At 54.1% G+C, this 18,492-nt stretch overlaps 1 protein-coding gene across 1 annotated transcript in view; it reads right to left on the bottom strand.

The window, feature by feature from the left end:
* Positions 1-584: 584 nt before the first annotated feature.
* FBLN1 (fibulin 1) overlaps positions 585-18,492 on the bottom strand; it is an 80,408-nt gene continuing 62,500 nt past the window's right edge. Inside the window, exon 17 of the mRNA XM_059937159.1 lies at positions 585-1,288. Coding sequence (XP_059793142.1) covers positions 1,149-1,288 — 140 coding nt within the window. The 3' untranslated portion in view covers positions 585-1,148. The remainder of the gene's footprint in view (positions 1,289-18,492) is intronic.

Raw genomic sequence — 18,492 nt, 5'->3', positions numbered from 1 at the left:
TTGTGTGACTTTTGGCAGTTGAGTTCCTCTCTCTGAGCCCAGTTTGTGTGTCTCTAAATCAGGCAAGATCACACACCCTGGCTGGGTTCCCAGGAGGAATAAATGAAGCACCAGCTTCAGAATGCATGGGGCGTCAGTGCATCTGGTGGTCTCTCCTTCCCACTGAAGAGAATCCTTATTTCTCCCCAGCAACTTCTAGAGGGGATCAGAATGCCCACGAGGGACACCATCAGCAGAGCTCCGGGACGTGCTCGCTGGGCTGAGCGTGGGGCGTGGGGCGTCGGAGGTGCTTGAGCCCCGCTTCCTAGGGGGCGGGCAAGCTGTCAGAAATGATGTGAGTTGGAAGCTTTTCCAACACACGTGCTGGACCCCACCCCAGAACCTTGGGAGGCAGGAGGGTTTTGAGAAGGTCTTGGGGAATATTCGCAGGCTCTTTGCTAGTCAGGATCCCCCCTCTTGAAAGACTCCCCTGCCCAGGCCATCAGGAGGATCACAAAGCCGTTTATTTTCCCACCTATGATGGATGCAGGGTGCAGAAAACCCAGAGATTCCTTTGATGAACATACTGGAGCCACACACAAACCTAGCTGGCTCTGTCTTTACTGAGGGATTTTTCTGTTTCCACAGAACTGTAATTTACCTTAGAAGTGCTCCCCAAGGCATTGTGGCATGCTGCTTCTGGGCAGAATTGATCATACCTGCTATTCTTTGGCAGCTGTGTCCTTAGAATTGGACATACAAAATCTGATTGGCAAAAAAAGTACCAAGTGTCAAATTTCATAAAATCAGGGCAAGAACTGGTTTTCTCTTAGCATTTGGACTAGCTGCCCCCTGAAAAATGTCTTGTTTTCCCTTGGTCCTTAGCAATGCCCATCCCAGAGGCAGAAAAAGGGAGCAAAATTTAACTTTCGCATTAAAAAATAAGCAAGGTTTTCAACCAAACAGGTAATTGGACTCATTATTTAAACACCAAAATACAACGGATGGACTTATTCATCTGGCCCAGCTTAATACATGTCGGCCTAACACTACAAACAAGTACATAAAATCAAGATATGTCTGGGTGGTACAAACAGGGACAGGGCGTTGTCATCGTCAGCAATGACTTGGCCTGGAGGCACAGGCTTGGCTGCGCTGTGAGCCGGCCCTCAGAACCAGTACTCAGAGACGAAGATATGGACGTTGACGACATTTCGGTGGGACACCACGCCCCCGACCACGTAGTTCATCTCTAGCTTCAGGACAGCGTGAAATGGGCCCACAACGGGCCGCACCTGGCGCACAACACCTGGGGAGAGAGCAGAAGGTGTTCTGGGAGTTAGCAGGGACCGAAGCCACGCGGAGATCTGGGAAATGATTTCCCTCCAGGAATTTCACAGCTAGAGGAGGCCTTAGGCCTCATCAAGTCCCACCTGAACCAGATGCTTAGCATCTCCCTCCAGGTGGTCACTCCCGGGCTCTGCTGCCACCTCTAGGGACGAGTGACAGTGAGCTCGCTACAACCTCTCCATTGTGTGCGGCTCAGAGTGTGAGGGAACCTGTGCGTGTGGGCTTTGGAGTCGGATGCCTTAGGGTCAACACCAGCTCCTGTTCTCTCTGAGCCCAGGTTCCCTCCTCTACCACCATCTACGTGACCGAGGATTTAAGAGTCTAGATAAAGGGCCTGGCATGGGGTAGATGCCCAGTAGACACCTGTCCCACTCCCTTCTACCCACTGTGCCCAGTTGTGACCCTTGGGAAGAAACAAAGCAGGTATGATCCTCTTCCCTCAATCCCTCCCATTGAGGATTGCAGTGGGGTCCCAGAAACGCTTTATCTGAGCAGCGAAGTCCCGATTCCCCATGGGACATACTCCTGGATCCCTCGCTCTCCACACTTCTTTTCTGGAGGGTGACACCTAAGTTCATTGTTCCGTGTTCATGGTAACGGGTAAGCAAGAGGCGGCCCAGGTCCAGCCCGAGCAGGGCAAGCAGAAATGGGACAGGTGGCAGAGTGGAGACAGGTGTCCGTTCTGGGGAAGCAGAAACCTGTGTGAAGCTGCTGGGGGTGGTGGGGAGTTGTGCCTGGACCAGACAGGGACCAGGCAAAGGTCATGATCCGAGGCCTCCCCTGCCGAGGCCCAGAGTACAGGGCAGACAAGCTCAGCTCAGTCACGGTGGAAGAAGGAACAACCCCAGGCGGTCTGCAGACTTGCAGGGGAGCGGGGTTGGGTGGTAAGAGTGGATTCCGTAACTCTCCCCAGACCTGTGCCTGGAAGCTCCACGTCTCCAGGCCGGACCCTGCTGCCACTGCCTGGTCGTGCAGGGCAACCCCAAGGCTCACGGAGAGAATGCTCCTGCGCCCTGGGACCAGACAGATGGGGCTAAGGTGAGTGTTATCCACCTGCATGGACTTGGAGAGACCACCGTTCTCTCTGGGCCTCAGATTCCTCAGCGAGCATATGATGCCACCTGACCCTGTGCTTCTGCACTGTGTGATCCAGACACCCCAGCACAGCGTCTGCCAAGGTGTGAGCTCCAGGTGTGCAGGGCTACCTCCCCGCCAGACCAGCGGGCTCAGTGCTTCATTTCCACTTGAGTTCATGCATTTCCTCAACTGGTACCAGACACTGTTCTCGGTGACACCGAGAAAACGAATAGAATCCTGGTTTCAAAGCTGGTGGCAGATCTAGATGAGTGCCGTGCTCTGATAGAAGTCTGCACATTGTCCAGCAGGGGCAAGGATGGAGGTGAGGAAGGCTAGGGGATCAGGAGAGGCTTCCTGGAGGAGGTGGCCCTCCCTGCCGATCTCCAGTGCCTGGCACAGAGCAGGTGCCACCCATAGCTGTTGACATTTAGGAAAGGTCACTCCTCCATCATACCCGCTCTGATATTAGGACTTCCCCAAAGTCATGTGGTGCAGGGGTGTGCTAGAGTGGCCGGCTCTCTGCTTGTGCCACGTGACAATCTCCATGGCCGATCTCAAGCTACCGACGTGACGTCACAGAAGGCAGGGTGGGAAAGAGCGCTCAGTGCCCGTACGCCACTGCAGGGATGCCCGCAAGGAACGCCCTGGAGCCTGCAGTTCCTCAACCACGTGCTGAGAAACAGCCACTGATTGTTTGCTGCAACCAACCGCTGATTCCAAGCTGGTCTCTACAAACAGCCCTGCCACAGACTTGGGAAATGTGCACACGGGGCAGAGCAGTCAGGCCCCTGACACCCGTCCCGCGAGGAGCGAAGGCTCCAGGGAGGCCGAAGGGTCCCGAAGGCCTTTTGCACCAGCGGTCAGTTCCCAGTCAGGACCACCAAGTTCATGCTCAGAAGGGGAATTTGGGCACGCCATCCCCCCTTTCACTCCCTGAGCTTGAGTTTCAAAAGTGAAATGCCCAGCAGCAGGGCGGAATTCCAGGCTATTCTAAGCAAACAAGGGCTTTAGCTCTGATGGAGAGATAAGCACAGGCTTCTGCGGGCTGTCAGCACCCTTTCTCTGCCCCTACTTGGCGATGACATGGCAGCTCTGTCCTGTTTGAACGCCCATGAACATCTTCAACTCCCGGCTAAAGATGCGGGCTTGTCACCACCCTCAGTATGACCGGGCCACTCCCATTTGCCCCTCCCTGGGCACCGTCTGGGCCGGGGTCGGCATGGCCCCCGTGGGGGGCACGGCCCCAAGCTCTCCTGCCTCCTCAGTACCCTCATCAGCGTCACCCTCTCCTCTCCCCAGGCCTGAGACCACCACGGGCGCCCACCAGCCTCCGTGGCCTGGGTTACCTGCCGACGGCACCCATCCCAGGGGCGGTGCTCAGAGGGGCTCGGGGGGCTTGAAGGAGAGGGGTGAGAGGCTACGTGAGCCTGACAACTATTTTAGGACAGAGAGCAACGGAGGTGGAGGGAACGCTCCTGCAAGCTACGATCAGATACATATTTATTTCTATATATTATTATTATATTAAAGATCATATAATTAATATATGATATAGAAATGTATAGTTTATTATAAATACAAAATATATATTATAACCATATATAAAAAATATAAGTGAGCTTATTTAAAATAGATCAAAATCTAATTTATATATAATACTATTACAATGTATAGTATTTATTTTATGTTTATATAAACTTTTGCATATATCCATATATTTTATATAGATGTTTATATAATTTATATTACTATTATATAAAATACAATTTATATATTAATATATAAATATGTATTATTATAAATGTATATATAAAATGTAAATATTACAAAATAATTATATCACACACATGCACATTTAAATGAAGATTCCTGGCTGCATGTGGGAGCTTTGGCAGCATCAACAGTTCAGACCCACAGAAGTTTCTGGGCCCACCTGTGTGTGCCGGGCACCGGGCTAAGGAACTAGTGTAGAGAAAATGAGGGGCTGTCCTTGGTGGGCTCAACCTGGGGACAGAGAGGAAAGAGAAGGTGCTGATGCAGGGGGCTGGGCTCGAGGACAGGGTCATTCTAGCTGGACTTGGAGACTGCAGTTCTTCAGGACAAAGGGTTGGAGTCCAACCGACCTCGGTCAGTAGCATGACCCCAGGTTAGTTATCCAACCTTTCTGAGTCCTCATTTCCTCTCTTGTGAAACAAGGATTAAACACAGCAACCTTCAGGGACTTCCCCGGCAGTCCAGTGGTTAGGACTCCGCACTTCCACTGCAGGGGCCGCGGGTTCGATCCCTGGTTGGGGAACTAAGAACCCCCATGCTGGGTGGTACGGCCAAAAAAACAAAAAACAATAGCAAATTTCAGAATCAGAAACAAAACCATCCCAAGGCCATCCTGCTCCTTCTCCCTCAGAAGTGACTGCTGGATGTCACAAAGCTTCCCAACATTCAAATGTGATCTGATTTTCAGTTAAAATAGAGCTGAATTCTTACATGATTGAACAATACAGCAAGAGTTGAATATTTTTATTGGATTGACTTAAAAATTTATGAGAAAGGAAAGCTCTGAATGTGTAGAAAATGTACCTAAATATGTCGTGTTAGGGCACTTCACGAGGTTTAGTTTCTACGATGGCCGAAGACCAGAACTGCATGCTGTTGGCTGATTGTTCCGACTGTAAACAGCTAAGAGACAAATGAAACACTGAAGGAAGCAAAGGGCTGCTTTAATGAAAAGGGTGTTGAGAAGGGGCTGAATTTCAGATACAGGTCACATTCAGGGCCTGGATTTTCTCAGGATCTTTGCATTTAACAAAAAAAATGTTTAAGGTGGAAGAAATAGGTGTGCCGCAGGGGTTAAAGAAATCGTCGTAGAAGTGTACACAGCAGGTGCTGAGGAATGTGCCTTCCTTCCCACCCCTCCAGAATCAGCTTCTCTCTCCCTCTCCTCTGACCTGAGGTCCACATTGAATCTCCAACTCTATCTATAACCCTAGTCAGCCCAGGGTTCCTTTCCCAGGCTACCCACGCCCACTCAGTAGACCTGACCACTTCTTCTTCAGCCTAGCCACACTTCCTGGGGGCTCTGATTTAGGTGAACATGATCCCTTCATTCCCAGGTTACTTCAAGCCTGAGTTTCACCTCCTTGTCCTCACCTTCACTGAACCTAGACTTTCTCCTGATATCACTTCTTCCTTCACAGCTTTCCTACCCATCCATCCATCCATCCATCCACCCATCCAATCATCCATCCATCCATCCATCCATCCATCTACCCACCCATCCATCCATCCATCCATCCATCCATGCATCCATTCAATAGAGGCCATTCTGCACAGGGGAGGTTTAAGGAAGATTCTACAGAAGAGCTGACTTCAAATCAGATTTTGAAGACTAAGTAGGAGCTAAGGAGGCAAGTATGACATGTGCAAAGGCCAAAAGTATGAAGGTTCCGGTCAGTTCTGGGAACAGTGTTAATCTTAGGGAAGATAGATGGATGAGGCTGAGAAGGTGGTAAAGGGCTTCTCCAGGGACCTCACACCTTGTCAGGCTCACAGAACCCGGAACCCAGGTCAGCAGTTTCCTAGCTTCCTCCCCAACGCTGATTCTAGACCAGTGTTATTTCAGAACTACCAACAACACTCCCAGTGCAGGGAAACAAGAGAGGGAAGAAGAGAAACCCTTGCTGCCCATATGTGGCATCACAAACGTTAGAAACTGGACCTCCACCAGGGGTCCGATTCCATCATCCACTTGATCTACAGAGGTATAGTTGGCATCTGCTATGTGCCAGGCACTGGGGACCAGCTAGACTGCCTATGTCCTCTTTCATGAAGCCTCCCCAGCCCCACTCTGTGTCTCCCTCGGCTGTACCGCTGCATCTGCCCAGTGCAGGGAATATTCACAGTTGGCTCCCCCTTCACGGGCAGGGTCTGCCTCATGCTCATCTCTATCCCACTGTCCCCAGCCCAGGGCCTGGGGCAGGACACAGCAGGAGCACCATTAAGATTACTGAGTGAGATGAAGGCAGAGGAAGAAAGAAGGAGAGAGAAAAGAGAAGGAGAGAGGAAAGAAGGGACACCAGTCCTTGAGGGCCCCTCAAAACTTTGTCCTGAAGGGAAGGGGGCTGCTGAAGGTTCCGAGTGAGAGCCGCTTTATGTGGAATGACCATTCCAGCAGCAAAATGCAGGACAAAGGGAGAGGTGCATTTCCATCATGCCTGCCTTGTCCATCTTACCTGCTGGAGTGTTTACCTCCCTACCTTTCAAGAGCCCCAGGAAAAAAAAAAGGCCATGATGCGGAGTTCAACTGTGTTAATCTTCCAAATCCTCATCCTTGGCATTTCTGCTTCGGGTCTCAGACACTGCTGGTATTCCTCGGCGTGTCTGTGCCTCTTAAAGATATAATTAAGCCTTTTTTTCCCTTTGAAAAATGTAGGTCCCCTCAGGCACTTCATCTTCATGTCTCGTCTCTGCTTTGTAAATTGCAGCTGATGTGCCGGGGATGCAGGAGCCTGAACACGGAGCACGAGAGTCCAATGGGAGACCTCCGTCACCTCTTGGGGACTGTGGTCTGGATTCCAGGCCCCTGAAGCCATCTCCAAGCTTCTGCTGCTGGACTGAGGTTGCAACTGATTGTCTCCCGGTTGTTTATAGGGAGGAAGACCAGCCACGGGGCCGACTGCATGAGACACTGATCTATAAAGAGACCTGGAGTCACAGCTTAGGTTCCTATGCTGGTCCCTTAGCGACCAGCCGTGTGACCTTGTACGAGTCACCGTCTTTCTGAAGTTCAGCCTCCAACTCACAAGTCCTGTGGTTCCAACTGACCAAGTGAAATGGCGGGAACAGAGTTGTCAAAGAGTATCTTAACAAAAAAGATGATCAATCTAGAGATTGCATGATATCTCATGCCAGTGGAAATTGTGCTTTTCAAAAGACAGAGATTCAAGTTAGAAAAGGAAGAGGTAAGAAAGCCACATGTCGGGGCTTCCCTGGTGGCGCAGTGGTTAAGAATCCACCTGCCAATGCAGGGGACACGGGTTCGAGCCCTGGTCTGGGAAGACCCCACATGCCACGGAGCAACTAAGCCCGTGAGCCACAACTACTGAGCCTGCGCTCTAGAGCCCGTGCTCCGCAACAAGAGAAGCCACCGCGATGAGAAGCCCATGCACCGCCACGAAGAGTAGCCCCCGCTCGCCACAACTAGAGAAAGCCCGCGTGCAGCAACGAAGACCCAAAGCAGCCAATAAATAAATAAATTTATTTAAAAAAAAAAGAAAGCCACATGTCCACATCATAAAAGAATAAGAAGTGATCACTACCTGAAATCAGGTCACAGAGTCATTTGTCTTCTTGATTATCACAGTCTCCCCACTGCAATGTGAGGCCAGAGGCCAATGGCACTGTCTTTCCTGGTCACTCTTGTATCTCTCGTTCTTGAACATAGTGGGTCCTTGGCCCTATTACGGACCGGACACACAGGAGGCACTGAGTACATGAATTGCTAAATGAATGAATGAACTAAAGATCAAAGTGCTAAGCACAATTTATAAAGTTGAAAGTTACCACCCAGAAATGAAAGTGTCAGGAAGGAATGAACAATAGACAAAAGTCATTGGCTTTTCAGGCGTTGACCGCATGGCAGGAGAAAAGTGACACATGAGAGCCAGGTCTCACTGTCTGGCCCTGGTGGCCACCACACAAAGCCACGAGCAGGGGGAAGGTGACGAGTGGGCCTGTGTGGACAAGGTGCTGGAACAGAGAACGCAGGAGCTCAGAGGAGGCCCACGTGGTCTCGCCAAACACTAACACGATGGGCGACTGGAAAGGAGCAAACCATCACCCAGTTCTTAGGAAATGTGCCTTGATAGGAATAACAATCTCTGCAGACTAGCATTAATAGCACAGACCAAAGGCAAAGAGGAAAAATCAGGAACACAAAGAAATGCGGTCCATACTTCTAAAGCAAACAATCTAGAGTACTGATGGGCTTGGAAAGAGGCCCACAGCAGGGGAGGGAAATAGAAATGGAGGGGCCCCACGTGTCCACGGCTCCATCTTGTTCTCCCCACACTGCTGGGGGGGAAGGATCATCGCCTTCCTTCCACTGGGGATGAGAATGAGGTTCTGGGGGCTGTATGTCCCGGATCACACAGCCCTCAGGGCACGGCGTCCCTCCAGCCAGGACTGACCCCGAGCCCAGCTCTCTCCACCCCACGGCATCTGCTCTCTCCTCACGGTGTGACGTGGTAGGGAAGAAACTTTACTGTCCTTGGCTGAGTCATCGCTATAGGGCAAAAATGGCAGAAAGGAACTAGAGGGTAATCACATCACTCACTGGCAGGGAAGGAATGGAGTTCCTCACACCCTGTCTTCTCTTCTTGCCCTGAAAAACGCCCAGGTAGGAGCTTAGAAGGAGGGGGACAGGTGTCTGGGCCACATATTCAAACACCAAATGGCACCCAACGTGCCTCAGCAGAACTTATCCTCCCGATTTCTTGATTATTACAAACGCACTTTCTCCACGGGTCTCCTGTGAGCTAAACCGGACAGCGCAGACAGCTGCAAGGAGCTAAGAGTCAACCCCCAGGGTCCACCTTTCCCTCGGGCAGAAATACCAGAAGAAGTGTCAGCTCTGCACTAAGCTTTTCAGACTCCTTCTGGGACGCGGGTCCAAATGCTTCCAGGGCGCGTGGTCGCTATGGTCCCCACGCCCGTCCACTATCTCCTCCCCCTCATCTCAGCCACACTCGCCGGGGCCTCGTGGTCCGAGGTCCCAGGGAAAGCAAAGGAGGTTCCGGTGGTGAAGTGAGTTCTGAACCTCAGGGTACCAGCAACAGCAAAGCGGATCCCGAACCCAGATCCCTGCCTGCTGCCCCTTTCCACCAAGCCACACGCCCTCCTCGCCAGAGGAAGAGAAGGCCTGGGCGGTTTTCCAGAAGGGATCTACCGTCTGATGCACCTGCTTTTACCAACTTGGCCAAAAATGTGACTGTGATGGAAGGATGAGAAATCCTTTCCTCTTCCTCTATGTGTCCTCCTGCCTGGACCAGCCCCCCTACCCACGTGCCCGCTGGGGTCCCTCCCTGGCCCAGACCCAAACTCATCAGCTCACTCACATCTCTCCAGATGCCCCCAGATGGGCAACTGGAACTCTCCCCCTTCCCCCAAACCCGATGCCCTTCTCCCAGGTCCCTGGGCCGGGCACTTGGAGTCCACAGGCCTCTTGCTTCCGGCCCTCCCGCTCCAAGGCCAGAACTCTTCTCGACCTGCCGCCCAGCCCCCGGCCCACAGCAGGTGAGGCGCCCCTTGATTAGGCCCCGCCTCCCTGTCCAGCCTGATTTCTCAGCACTGGCCGTACTCCGGCCACGCCAGACCCCTCGCAGACCCCCAAGATGAGCAAAAGCCACGAGAGGGCAGGATGAGCGGGAGTCTGGCCAGCTCGGCCTGACTTAGACTCAAAGACGGGAAACTGCAGAGAGACGGGTCCTCCCTCTGCTTTGCAGGCATTGAGGCTGTGCTACCTCCTTCTCCAGAGGCGATTAGGCCCCGAGGGATTAAGAGGCCCGCCTGGCTGGTGAGTGCAGCCCGGGCGCCCCGAGCCCCCCACTGCTGCTGAGCTGCACGGGTGCTGGGGTGACAGACAGTGAGCAGCGCTGGTCTGCCTCCTCACGGAGCTCTGGGCCCCTGGGGAGGCAGACATAGATGATGGGGCGTAGAGGCCGGTAAAGGTCAGCAAAGGTGCTTTGGCAGCGCTAAAGGGAAGCACTCCGCCGGGACCTGGTACGGCGCCCACGCGCGCATCACCAAGGACTTGACCTGGAGCTGGATTCTGAAGGACAGTGTGGCCTGGCCAGAAACAGGCCTCGGAGAGGGGCTCAGGTGGAGGATTTCTGCTCTCAGTTTCCCAAGTGGGTGAGAATTAGGGGGGAGGGGCGAGCAAGGAGGCCAGCAGGTGGGCAGCGGCTTGATGGCCCCGAGGAGCTGAGACCCTTTCCTGGAGTGATGGGGTCACTGCCAGATCTCAGAAGGAGGGGACATGCTGAGGTTTGGTGAGAACCATCACTTGTTCTCCTTTCCTTCCCAAGAGGCACTAAGAATGAGCCAATTCAGGACAGAGAGGGCTTCCTGCTGGCAGGGCGGCAGCCTGAAACCCCCAAGCCTTCAATTCCCTTTATCCCTGGCCAAGGCTCCACAGAGGCTCTTCCGGCACTGGATCCCCAGAAAAAGAATCATTTGACCAGCCAGTGACGGAACATTTGTTATGCACCGACTCTATGTACTGTGTTCACAGCTACCAGGGATGCAGAGAAATTTCAGGACTGGGGTAGACCTCAAAGAGGAGGACTCTGCCTGCTGGTTCAAGGTCACAGAGGATGGTCATGGCAGCAGGAACCCCAAACCGAGTCCCAACACGCTGTGTGCATGCCTCAGTCACGCCCCCTGAGCCTGGAACTCCCTCCGTGCCTCAGTTTCCTCACCTGGAGAATGGGACCATCACCCACAGGCTTAAGTGACACAATACGTGTGTACAACATGCTGGAAGAGTGCCTGGCACACAGCAGGGGCCCACGAGGGCTTGCTGTTAAGACAAAACTGTGATAATCGCGACCCAATACTTGGGGTTCTCAAGCCGCAGGCACGGATTGGACGTTCCATCTGGAAACACCCAACTCCGAGGCCACAGGAAGCACTCTCCGTGACAGTGGTTGACGGTGGGTGTCTGGGCCCTCTGTGTATATACGGTTGTCAGGTGAGGCCGTCGGAAGATTCCTATCATCATCAGACTCTTTTTTTCTAATTTTGCACAACATGCCTCTACTGCCGTTTGGCTAAAAACACTTCATTTTCTTAAAAAAAAGAATAATTTATGAATGTGCCGGTGATATCAAAGGCTTTTCAAAAGGTGCATAACAGCAGCAGTAAGAGGGTCACAAATCATTCTGGATGCAGCCGAGCCCCAGGAGAACCTCGGGAAATGCTAAGAGGCTGCTCTGGACTCACTTTAACCCCTTGGTTACTCTGGAAGTGAGCAGGCGAGTGTGATCCTGCAGCCTGCTGGGTGCCGGGCCCGGGTTACCTCCTAGTGGGTGTGGTGTGTGTGTGCATGCGTGCGTGTGCAAGAAAGAAAGACAAACAGGGTGACGGGGGCATGGCACAAATGATCCCCTCGTAGGCTCTTGCCTCTAGGAATTCACAATCGGTGGAAGAGAAGAGTCAAGCAGAAACTCACAATGTCATGCCCACCACACCCTTCCCGCTGGCAACAGCGTTTCTCTGCTCCCACGCACGGCAGATCTTCTAGAAGGAGTCCCCAGCACCACCTCCAGCACTCCCACTCTGGTGTGTCTCCCCTTGACCCCGCTGCACTGAGACAGCCTTGTCAAGGTCACCATCAGCTGGGGTGATACTGAATCCGATGGTGAATCCTTGGTCCTCCTCTGACCAGACTCACCATCGTTGACACGGCTCACTGCGCCTCCTCCTGGAAAGGCCTCCTCCTCCAGGCTGGCCTCCTCTCCTGATCTCCCCAGCCTCTGAGCACAGGAGGCCGCAGCGCCTGGTCTCTGGCCTCCTCTCTCCTCTGTCTACACTCAATTCCTTAGCAAGCTTGTCTGGCCTTGGGGTTCCAACTACCATCCACCTGCTAATGCCTCCCAGACTCACTTATTCTACCCCGCGTGGCCACGGGTGTCCAACAAGCCCCTCAATCTTAATGTCAAAGGGAACTTCCGACCTCCCCAAAGCTGCCATGTCACAGCTTCCCTGGCTCACCTGATGACAACCCTAGTCTCCTTGTTCTTCAGGTGAAATCCATGGAGTCATCCCTGCCTCTGCACCTAATCTGTCTGCAAAACCTGGCACCACCTCCCAACACATCTGGTATCTGTCTACTGTTCACCCCTCCTGCCGGGGCCACATGGTCAAAACTACCGTCATCTCCAGCCTGGATCACTGAGCTAGCCGCAGTGTCTTCCTGAGCCCAGCCTCACCCCGGAGCCCAGAGGGAGCCTTTATAATATTAGGTCATCTCCCTCCTCGTCCCGAAGCCCTCAGGTGGCTCCCACCTCGCTCAGCAGAAAAGCCAGAGCCATTACGACAGCCTCAAGACCATGCCTCTGCTCTAGCTGCAGCCTCCTTGCCGTGATTCAAACATGCCAGGCTCGCCTCTGCCTCAGGGACTTTGCATCTGCTGTTCCTGCTGCCTGGAGCTCTTCCTCCAGATCATTTCCTCAGCTCCTCGGGTCTTAGGCGAATGTCTCCACCACCAGATGTACAGTTGCTCCTCCCCACACCCTGCCCCCCTCCTCTCCTGCCCTCTGCATAACACTTGCCACCGCCTGACGGTGTGGATACTATACTTGTTTCTTGTCTGCTGCTACCCTCTGGAATAAAACATGTATGAGGTAAGGATTCATGTCTGTCTGTCTGTCTTGGTCGTTGCTACATCCCCTAGAGCAGGGTCTGCACCCATTGGACACACACGTTATTTGCTAGAAGAATGAGTATGACAGGAACCCTATAAGAAGCTCATCCAGGGTGCCCTGGGAGCACAAAGGAAGGAGCTGCACACTCTGCCTGTGGGGGGCATGGAGGGCATGTGAGAGGAGGTGATGGCTGACCTGGGCTTTGAGGGATGAATAGGAGCTTACCAAGAGGAGAAGCAGGTGAATGCTATGGCTAAAGTTCAGGAGAAGAGAGAGGCCATAAAATGTCTGGGGTCTGGGGCACGGGCTGGGGTGGCTGGAGCAGAGTGGAGGGGAGAGGAAGGGATGAGAGTGCTGGACGCTGGGGAGGAGAAAAGCAGGCTGAGGCTGAGGACGTCTCTCCAGCCGGGCAGCAGGTTTGGACGTGAGAGGTGGGGTTTAAAACCTGACAGAACCAGCAGCTACTGGCTGTGGGGGTGGGAGGAGGGGAGCAGAGGGTCCCCGGCTTCCAGCTTCAGGAACCGAGTAGCTGGAGCACCTTTCACGTGACACGGAAGTGCACTGCTAAGAGAGCAGGATGCCCTGGCCAGGCTCGCGGGACCTCACAGCCAGGTGGAGACATCGGAGGCAGGTGTGAGGAGCAGCCCACGTGGCGCATGGGTCCAGAGGCAGGAGCAGGGAGGTGTCCAGCGAGGATCCCTGTGGCCCCTGTGTGCCCCCCTCGGGGTAGGGGGCGCAAAAGCAGGGGCTGTGCCCCAGTGGACCCCTCTGAGCCCTGAGAGTCCTGCCCGAGCCAGGGGGCTGCCTGGGGGGTGGCCTCTGAGAGCTTCTGCACCTGTGAAACTGGGTGTCGGGAGCCCTCCTCACAGGGCTTTGCAGGGGGAATAGCTGCATTTCTACGAGTCAGGACGGCGCTGGGCCTGACGCCTACGAACCCATCTCTGCTCCGCGGGGTCCCAGCGCAGGAAGCACAAAAAGTGTCAAAGTTTGTCCGCTTCTCGTGCCCCATCTCACCCCTCTGAGAGACCCCCGCCTGCCCTCCCCGCACGGCCAGCCTCCAGGTGAAGTCGGGCCGAGGCCCGTTCCTGCGCGTCACCCGGGAAACGACTTGGCTGTTGGCCAGGGTGTGGCCCCCGGTGACGGGGCTGTGCCTCCCGGAGAAGAGAAAGCGCCTAATCCCTGGGATTTGCCGTGAAAGCCGGGACAGGGCGAGTCACTCATCACTGGCAGGGATGGCTGCGCTGTTGTTTTTAGGTGGAATTTCTGAATCTCATTCGTAATGTGTACTGATCCCGGGCCAAGCTTTCCGAATCAGGCTGCCGGACGGGGTCAGCAGCGCATGTTTAACCCCTTAAGAGGTAATGATTTTGCAGAGGTGATCTGGGCCCTGGTAGCTGGGACCACTGAGGGTGACTTGAAGCCAGATGGCCGGGCAAGCAAGCTCTTTGCTTTGCATGAGGCCTCGCCTGGCCAGGGGCAGAGGCACAGCTAGGTTGGTATCTTCACTCACAAGCTCTTGCACCGGGGCTGCTGTGTACAGCTGACTAGGTTGTGCACTGCACATAGACGCAGCTGCGAATGGTGCCCCCTAGGGTTTTGCAGTGCACAACATATTCAACTGCACGTGGCAGCCCTGCCACACACCACTTGTCTCTCCCACTGACACATTAACAGGCACAGAGCCTGCTGCTGAAAAACAAGCACTTTCCACTATAGGAATTCACATGGCAGGATGCTAGGGAAGCCAGGAGGCAGTTTCTTGAAAGCAGGACCTGTGGCTTGGGTGTAAATTTGTTCCTCAGCACCCAGCCCAGGGCTTGGCATGGAGTAGGAACTCAGGATGCTCTTGTTGAATGAGTGAGATAATTCAAGGATGACAGAACTTGGGAGGCACAGCCTCCACCATTCTGCTTCAGGGTGGGCCCGACTGGTGAGCCCAGGCCACGAGATGTGCCTATTTCATAGCTCCCAGGTAGCTGGAGCCACTTTGGGGCGAACAGTCCTGGCACTGTCCCATGTGCCTCCCTCTGGCCTGCTGTCCTGTCCTCTCAGGGGGCTCCAAGCTCTCACCAGCTCTCCCCCTCCAAACGGCTACCTCACAGTGGCTCATTTATCACCCTAACAACCTACCCAGTTACGTTAAAATACACACAACTCCCTCCAGTCCTCATAACCCAGCAAGGCAAGTATTATTATGGCAATCTTGCTGAGAAGAAAACTGAGGCTCAGAGAGGTTATGAGACCTGCCTGAGGTCACACAGCTAGAAACAGAGAATCAAGCAAGAATTATGCCCAGAACATCTGAACCCAAGTTCAGTGCTCCCTCTGTGGCAGCAGAGACTCCACTGTGTTTTGCCAGAAAAGGGCCACCCCAGCCACTGATACTTTCAAACTTAACTTGAAATAGGATAATAACCCATATATGCTCACAGATGAAACTTAGAATGCTGTTTCAAAATGTAAAAGTTTTTGGTTCCCTTTAGGAGGGGGAGTGAGGATATTGTTACGAGGGTGGTACATACTGGGCAAACTTAGAGGCCCCACATCTTGCTTCAGTACAGACAGCATCGGAAAAGGTTTGGGTTCCATTAATATTGATTTCCAGCACACCTATTGTGTGCCAGGCGCTGCTAGGGTGTGTCACGTAATCATTTCATCGAATGACAATAATGGTGTCTGTAATTAGGGAATATCACTCCTCAACCTAATACAGGTAAGCATCTCTAAGGTGAGCCAGCCGATCTCCATTCATTCAGACTTTACTGGGAGCAGGATTGGCTGCCACGGTGCCTCGCCAGGAGCTGAGGACAGGCGTGCTCCTGTTTCTCAGGGGACCCAGCGGAGGAAGAGGACCTCAGGGAACAACCCAGTACAGACTCAACATGCAGCACACCTGCTTGTCAACTGCAGCCCGTGGGACCCCGGGCCGGCACTTCAGTTTTTTCTTATAGAAACAGTGATGCCAGCCAAAGATCAGGAGGGCTGTTCACAAAATCAACCAGTGGGTCTAAAAAGCAGCTTCCGCTGAGCCCTGCCTAGTTCCTATTGGCTTTGGGGAGGTTTTAGCAGAAATTTTGGCCAAGCTGACCCTCAATATAGACGGACTTCTTCTTCCCCTCCTTAGAAAAACAGTTAAAAAGAAGTAGTGAGCAGGGAGGGGTTGGGGAAGGCTGAGGCTCAGACACCAGCTGCCACCCAGAGGCCTGGGGAGTCCAGGGGTGGCCCCCAGTTGCCGGCGGCTGATGCTACACTGCCCGCGCCCACCTCGCCAGGGTCCCCCTGAGTCATCTCTCAGGAGCTATTACCTGAAAGACCCCCTCTGGAGCAGCCCCCGGTTACAGCCGGTACTCTGCTGAGCGAAGAATGAAACCGGGGCTGGATAAGGAAGGCTTTGTAGTGGCCCGAGAATACCTCAGGCATTAATAGAGCATTTTCGCACAGGTCGAAAATGCATTCTTCATTTTTCATTGACAGCTGGTGAAAGAGGAATGCAATAGGGTGTCTGCAAGGGGCTTTACAGAGACAGCAGCTCAGCCCTGCTTCAGAGCCGCCTTTATCCCTGCGAAGAACTGGTTTTTAAAGGATACATTAGGGGAAAGTCTGGCCTTTTTCGGTTCTTAATCGACTTGGGGTACTTTCTTCTTCTTCTGTTATTTGGGGGAGGAATGAACTCAACGGCGGCTTGTACGCTGGGTAATTTTCTGGGAAACGGACTCTCGGTAACTTTGCCCAAGTCAACACCAGCCGTCCGCAGGCTCCAACTCTGGGCGTCTGGGTCAGACTGGGCTCTGGGCCTGCTCTGCCCCCCAGCACCAGGGGGCCTAGGACAAGCCTCCTGCCCTTTCTGGCCATCGCTCCCTCATCCGTTAACAAGTCTGCAAACAACCCGGGCCCTGTGGTTTTTCCATTGCTCAGTCTCAGGCGGTCATTTACTCCGCTCCCTCCTTTGCCCAAGGGAGACGATCACATCCCATCCCCCGAGGCATCTGTAAGGACTGAGCAGGGATGCGGGGGTGAGCGTGCCCAGCGGTGGTTCCCAGGGCTGCTCAGACTGGTCTCAAGTCCATCGCAGGTGGACAGGCCTGTGTCCACGGCCAGCGTGTGCCAGGGTGGCTACCCCCAGAGCCCAGAAGCACCTGGGGGGCACAGAAGCTATTTGGTGCATTAGAGGAGCAGGAAGGAGGTGGGGATAAGGAAGCCCAGGGAAGAGACCCCAAGCAGAGAAACAAGGCAGCGACCGGCAGGTATAGAGACCAGAGCCCAGCACAGCCTGGGTCCCACCTCAGCGAGACCCTGCCCCCTCTGGCCTTGGTCCTCCACCTGGGAGAGGGCATCGGTAACCTCCAGGGGCCCAACCGGACGGGACATCCTGCAAACGTCCTGAGAAGTTGAAGAGGCCAGGCCTACCCAGGAAGCCGGACCACAGGCAGGATGAATTCCCAAGTGCCGGCCTGGGCCCTCCCCCAGCACCAGAATCCAAAGACCGGGGCCCATGTGACGAAGCACAGTGAGGAGAGGCTGCTCTGTCTCTGCGGCCTGGGGGTCGCCTCTCACACCAGGGGTCTGTCGTGTTCCCCACCCTACCCCGAGTCACCCTGGGAAGACCGGCCAGCCCCCTCGCTGCTCTGGTGTCCCCCTCTGCAAAAGAAGAAGTTGGAAGAGGTGGCCTCCAGGAGCCTCCAGGCTCTGAGATGCCAGGATTTTCTGCCCCAGCGGATGGGAAGCCAAGAAATCGAGACTCCCAGGTTGGTTCTGTTTGGAGTATAGATGCGGCTAGAAAAATGTGCTGCTGAGCACTGGCTCTGGGCCCGGCCGCTGCCCAGCCCCTGGCTTGGGTCACTGCAGGAAGGCTTTAGCTGGGAACTGAAGGCACAGACACACTGTACAGAGCCCGCCCCCAGAGAGGCCTCAGCTGGACAGGCTTGTCACGGTCTCTCCACCACCGCGTTTTGATGATCTGTTTATGCGCCGCACACCCCCTTCCCACCCCGGTGGAATGCAAAGCCCTTAGGGGCAGGGGCTGCGTGGTATTGACCCATCTCTGTACCCACAAGGCCGGGCCCAGGGCCTGGTACAGGGCGGGCTTGGGAAGAATGCAGAAATGCAAAGAATGAATGAGTGCGTCGGAAGGTTCTGATTCCAACTCCTGTAGTTCCAAGAGCTGTGAACTGCCCCGGGGTGGGCTGCGTTGAAGCCACACCTGCAGGCCCAGCGCCAAGCACAGGCCCAAGGTGGGCTTCTGTGGGCGTGTTCACCCTACTTCCTCCCGTCTGCCCTCATCCCCGGGCGCCCGAAGGTCCCTTAAGTGTCTCTTCACCTAACGATGGGGGAAACTGAGGCCCAGGGTGGGCAGTGACTCAAGCGCAAGCGGCAAGGTTTAAGCCTGCTGACAACCAAACTGCACGCCCTCCCCTCGGAATCCCAGTGAGAGCTAATGTACCATTAATTGTAATTAACTAATTATTCCTGCTGCCAACTAGCGGAGGAGGAGCCGGGGGTGGGGGCCCCCCAGATGACTCAGTCATGTTTATAACATGCAAACCCATTTAAGAGCTTGTAAAGTCGCTATAGATGGTTCTTTGGCAACAGGGGAATAACCATTCCCTGTCTTCAGCTCGACAACGGTCGGGGCTGGGGGCCTCGGGGACCGGGGTTCTGAGATCCA

This window comes from Balaenoptera ricei, chromosome 10, assembly GCF_028023285.1.
Source record: "Balaenoptera ricei isolate mBalRic1 chromosome 10, mBalRic1.hap2, whole genome shotgun sequence".
NCBI lineage: Eukaryota > Metazoa > Chordata > Mammalia > Artiodactyla > Balaenopteridae > Balaenoptera > Balaenoptera ricei.
This window is presented reverse-complemented; position numbering and strand designations above follow the sequence as displayed.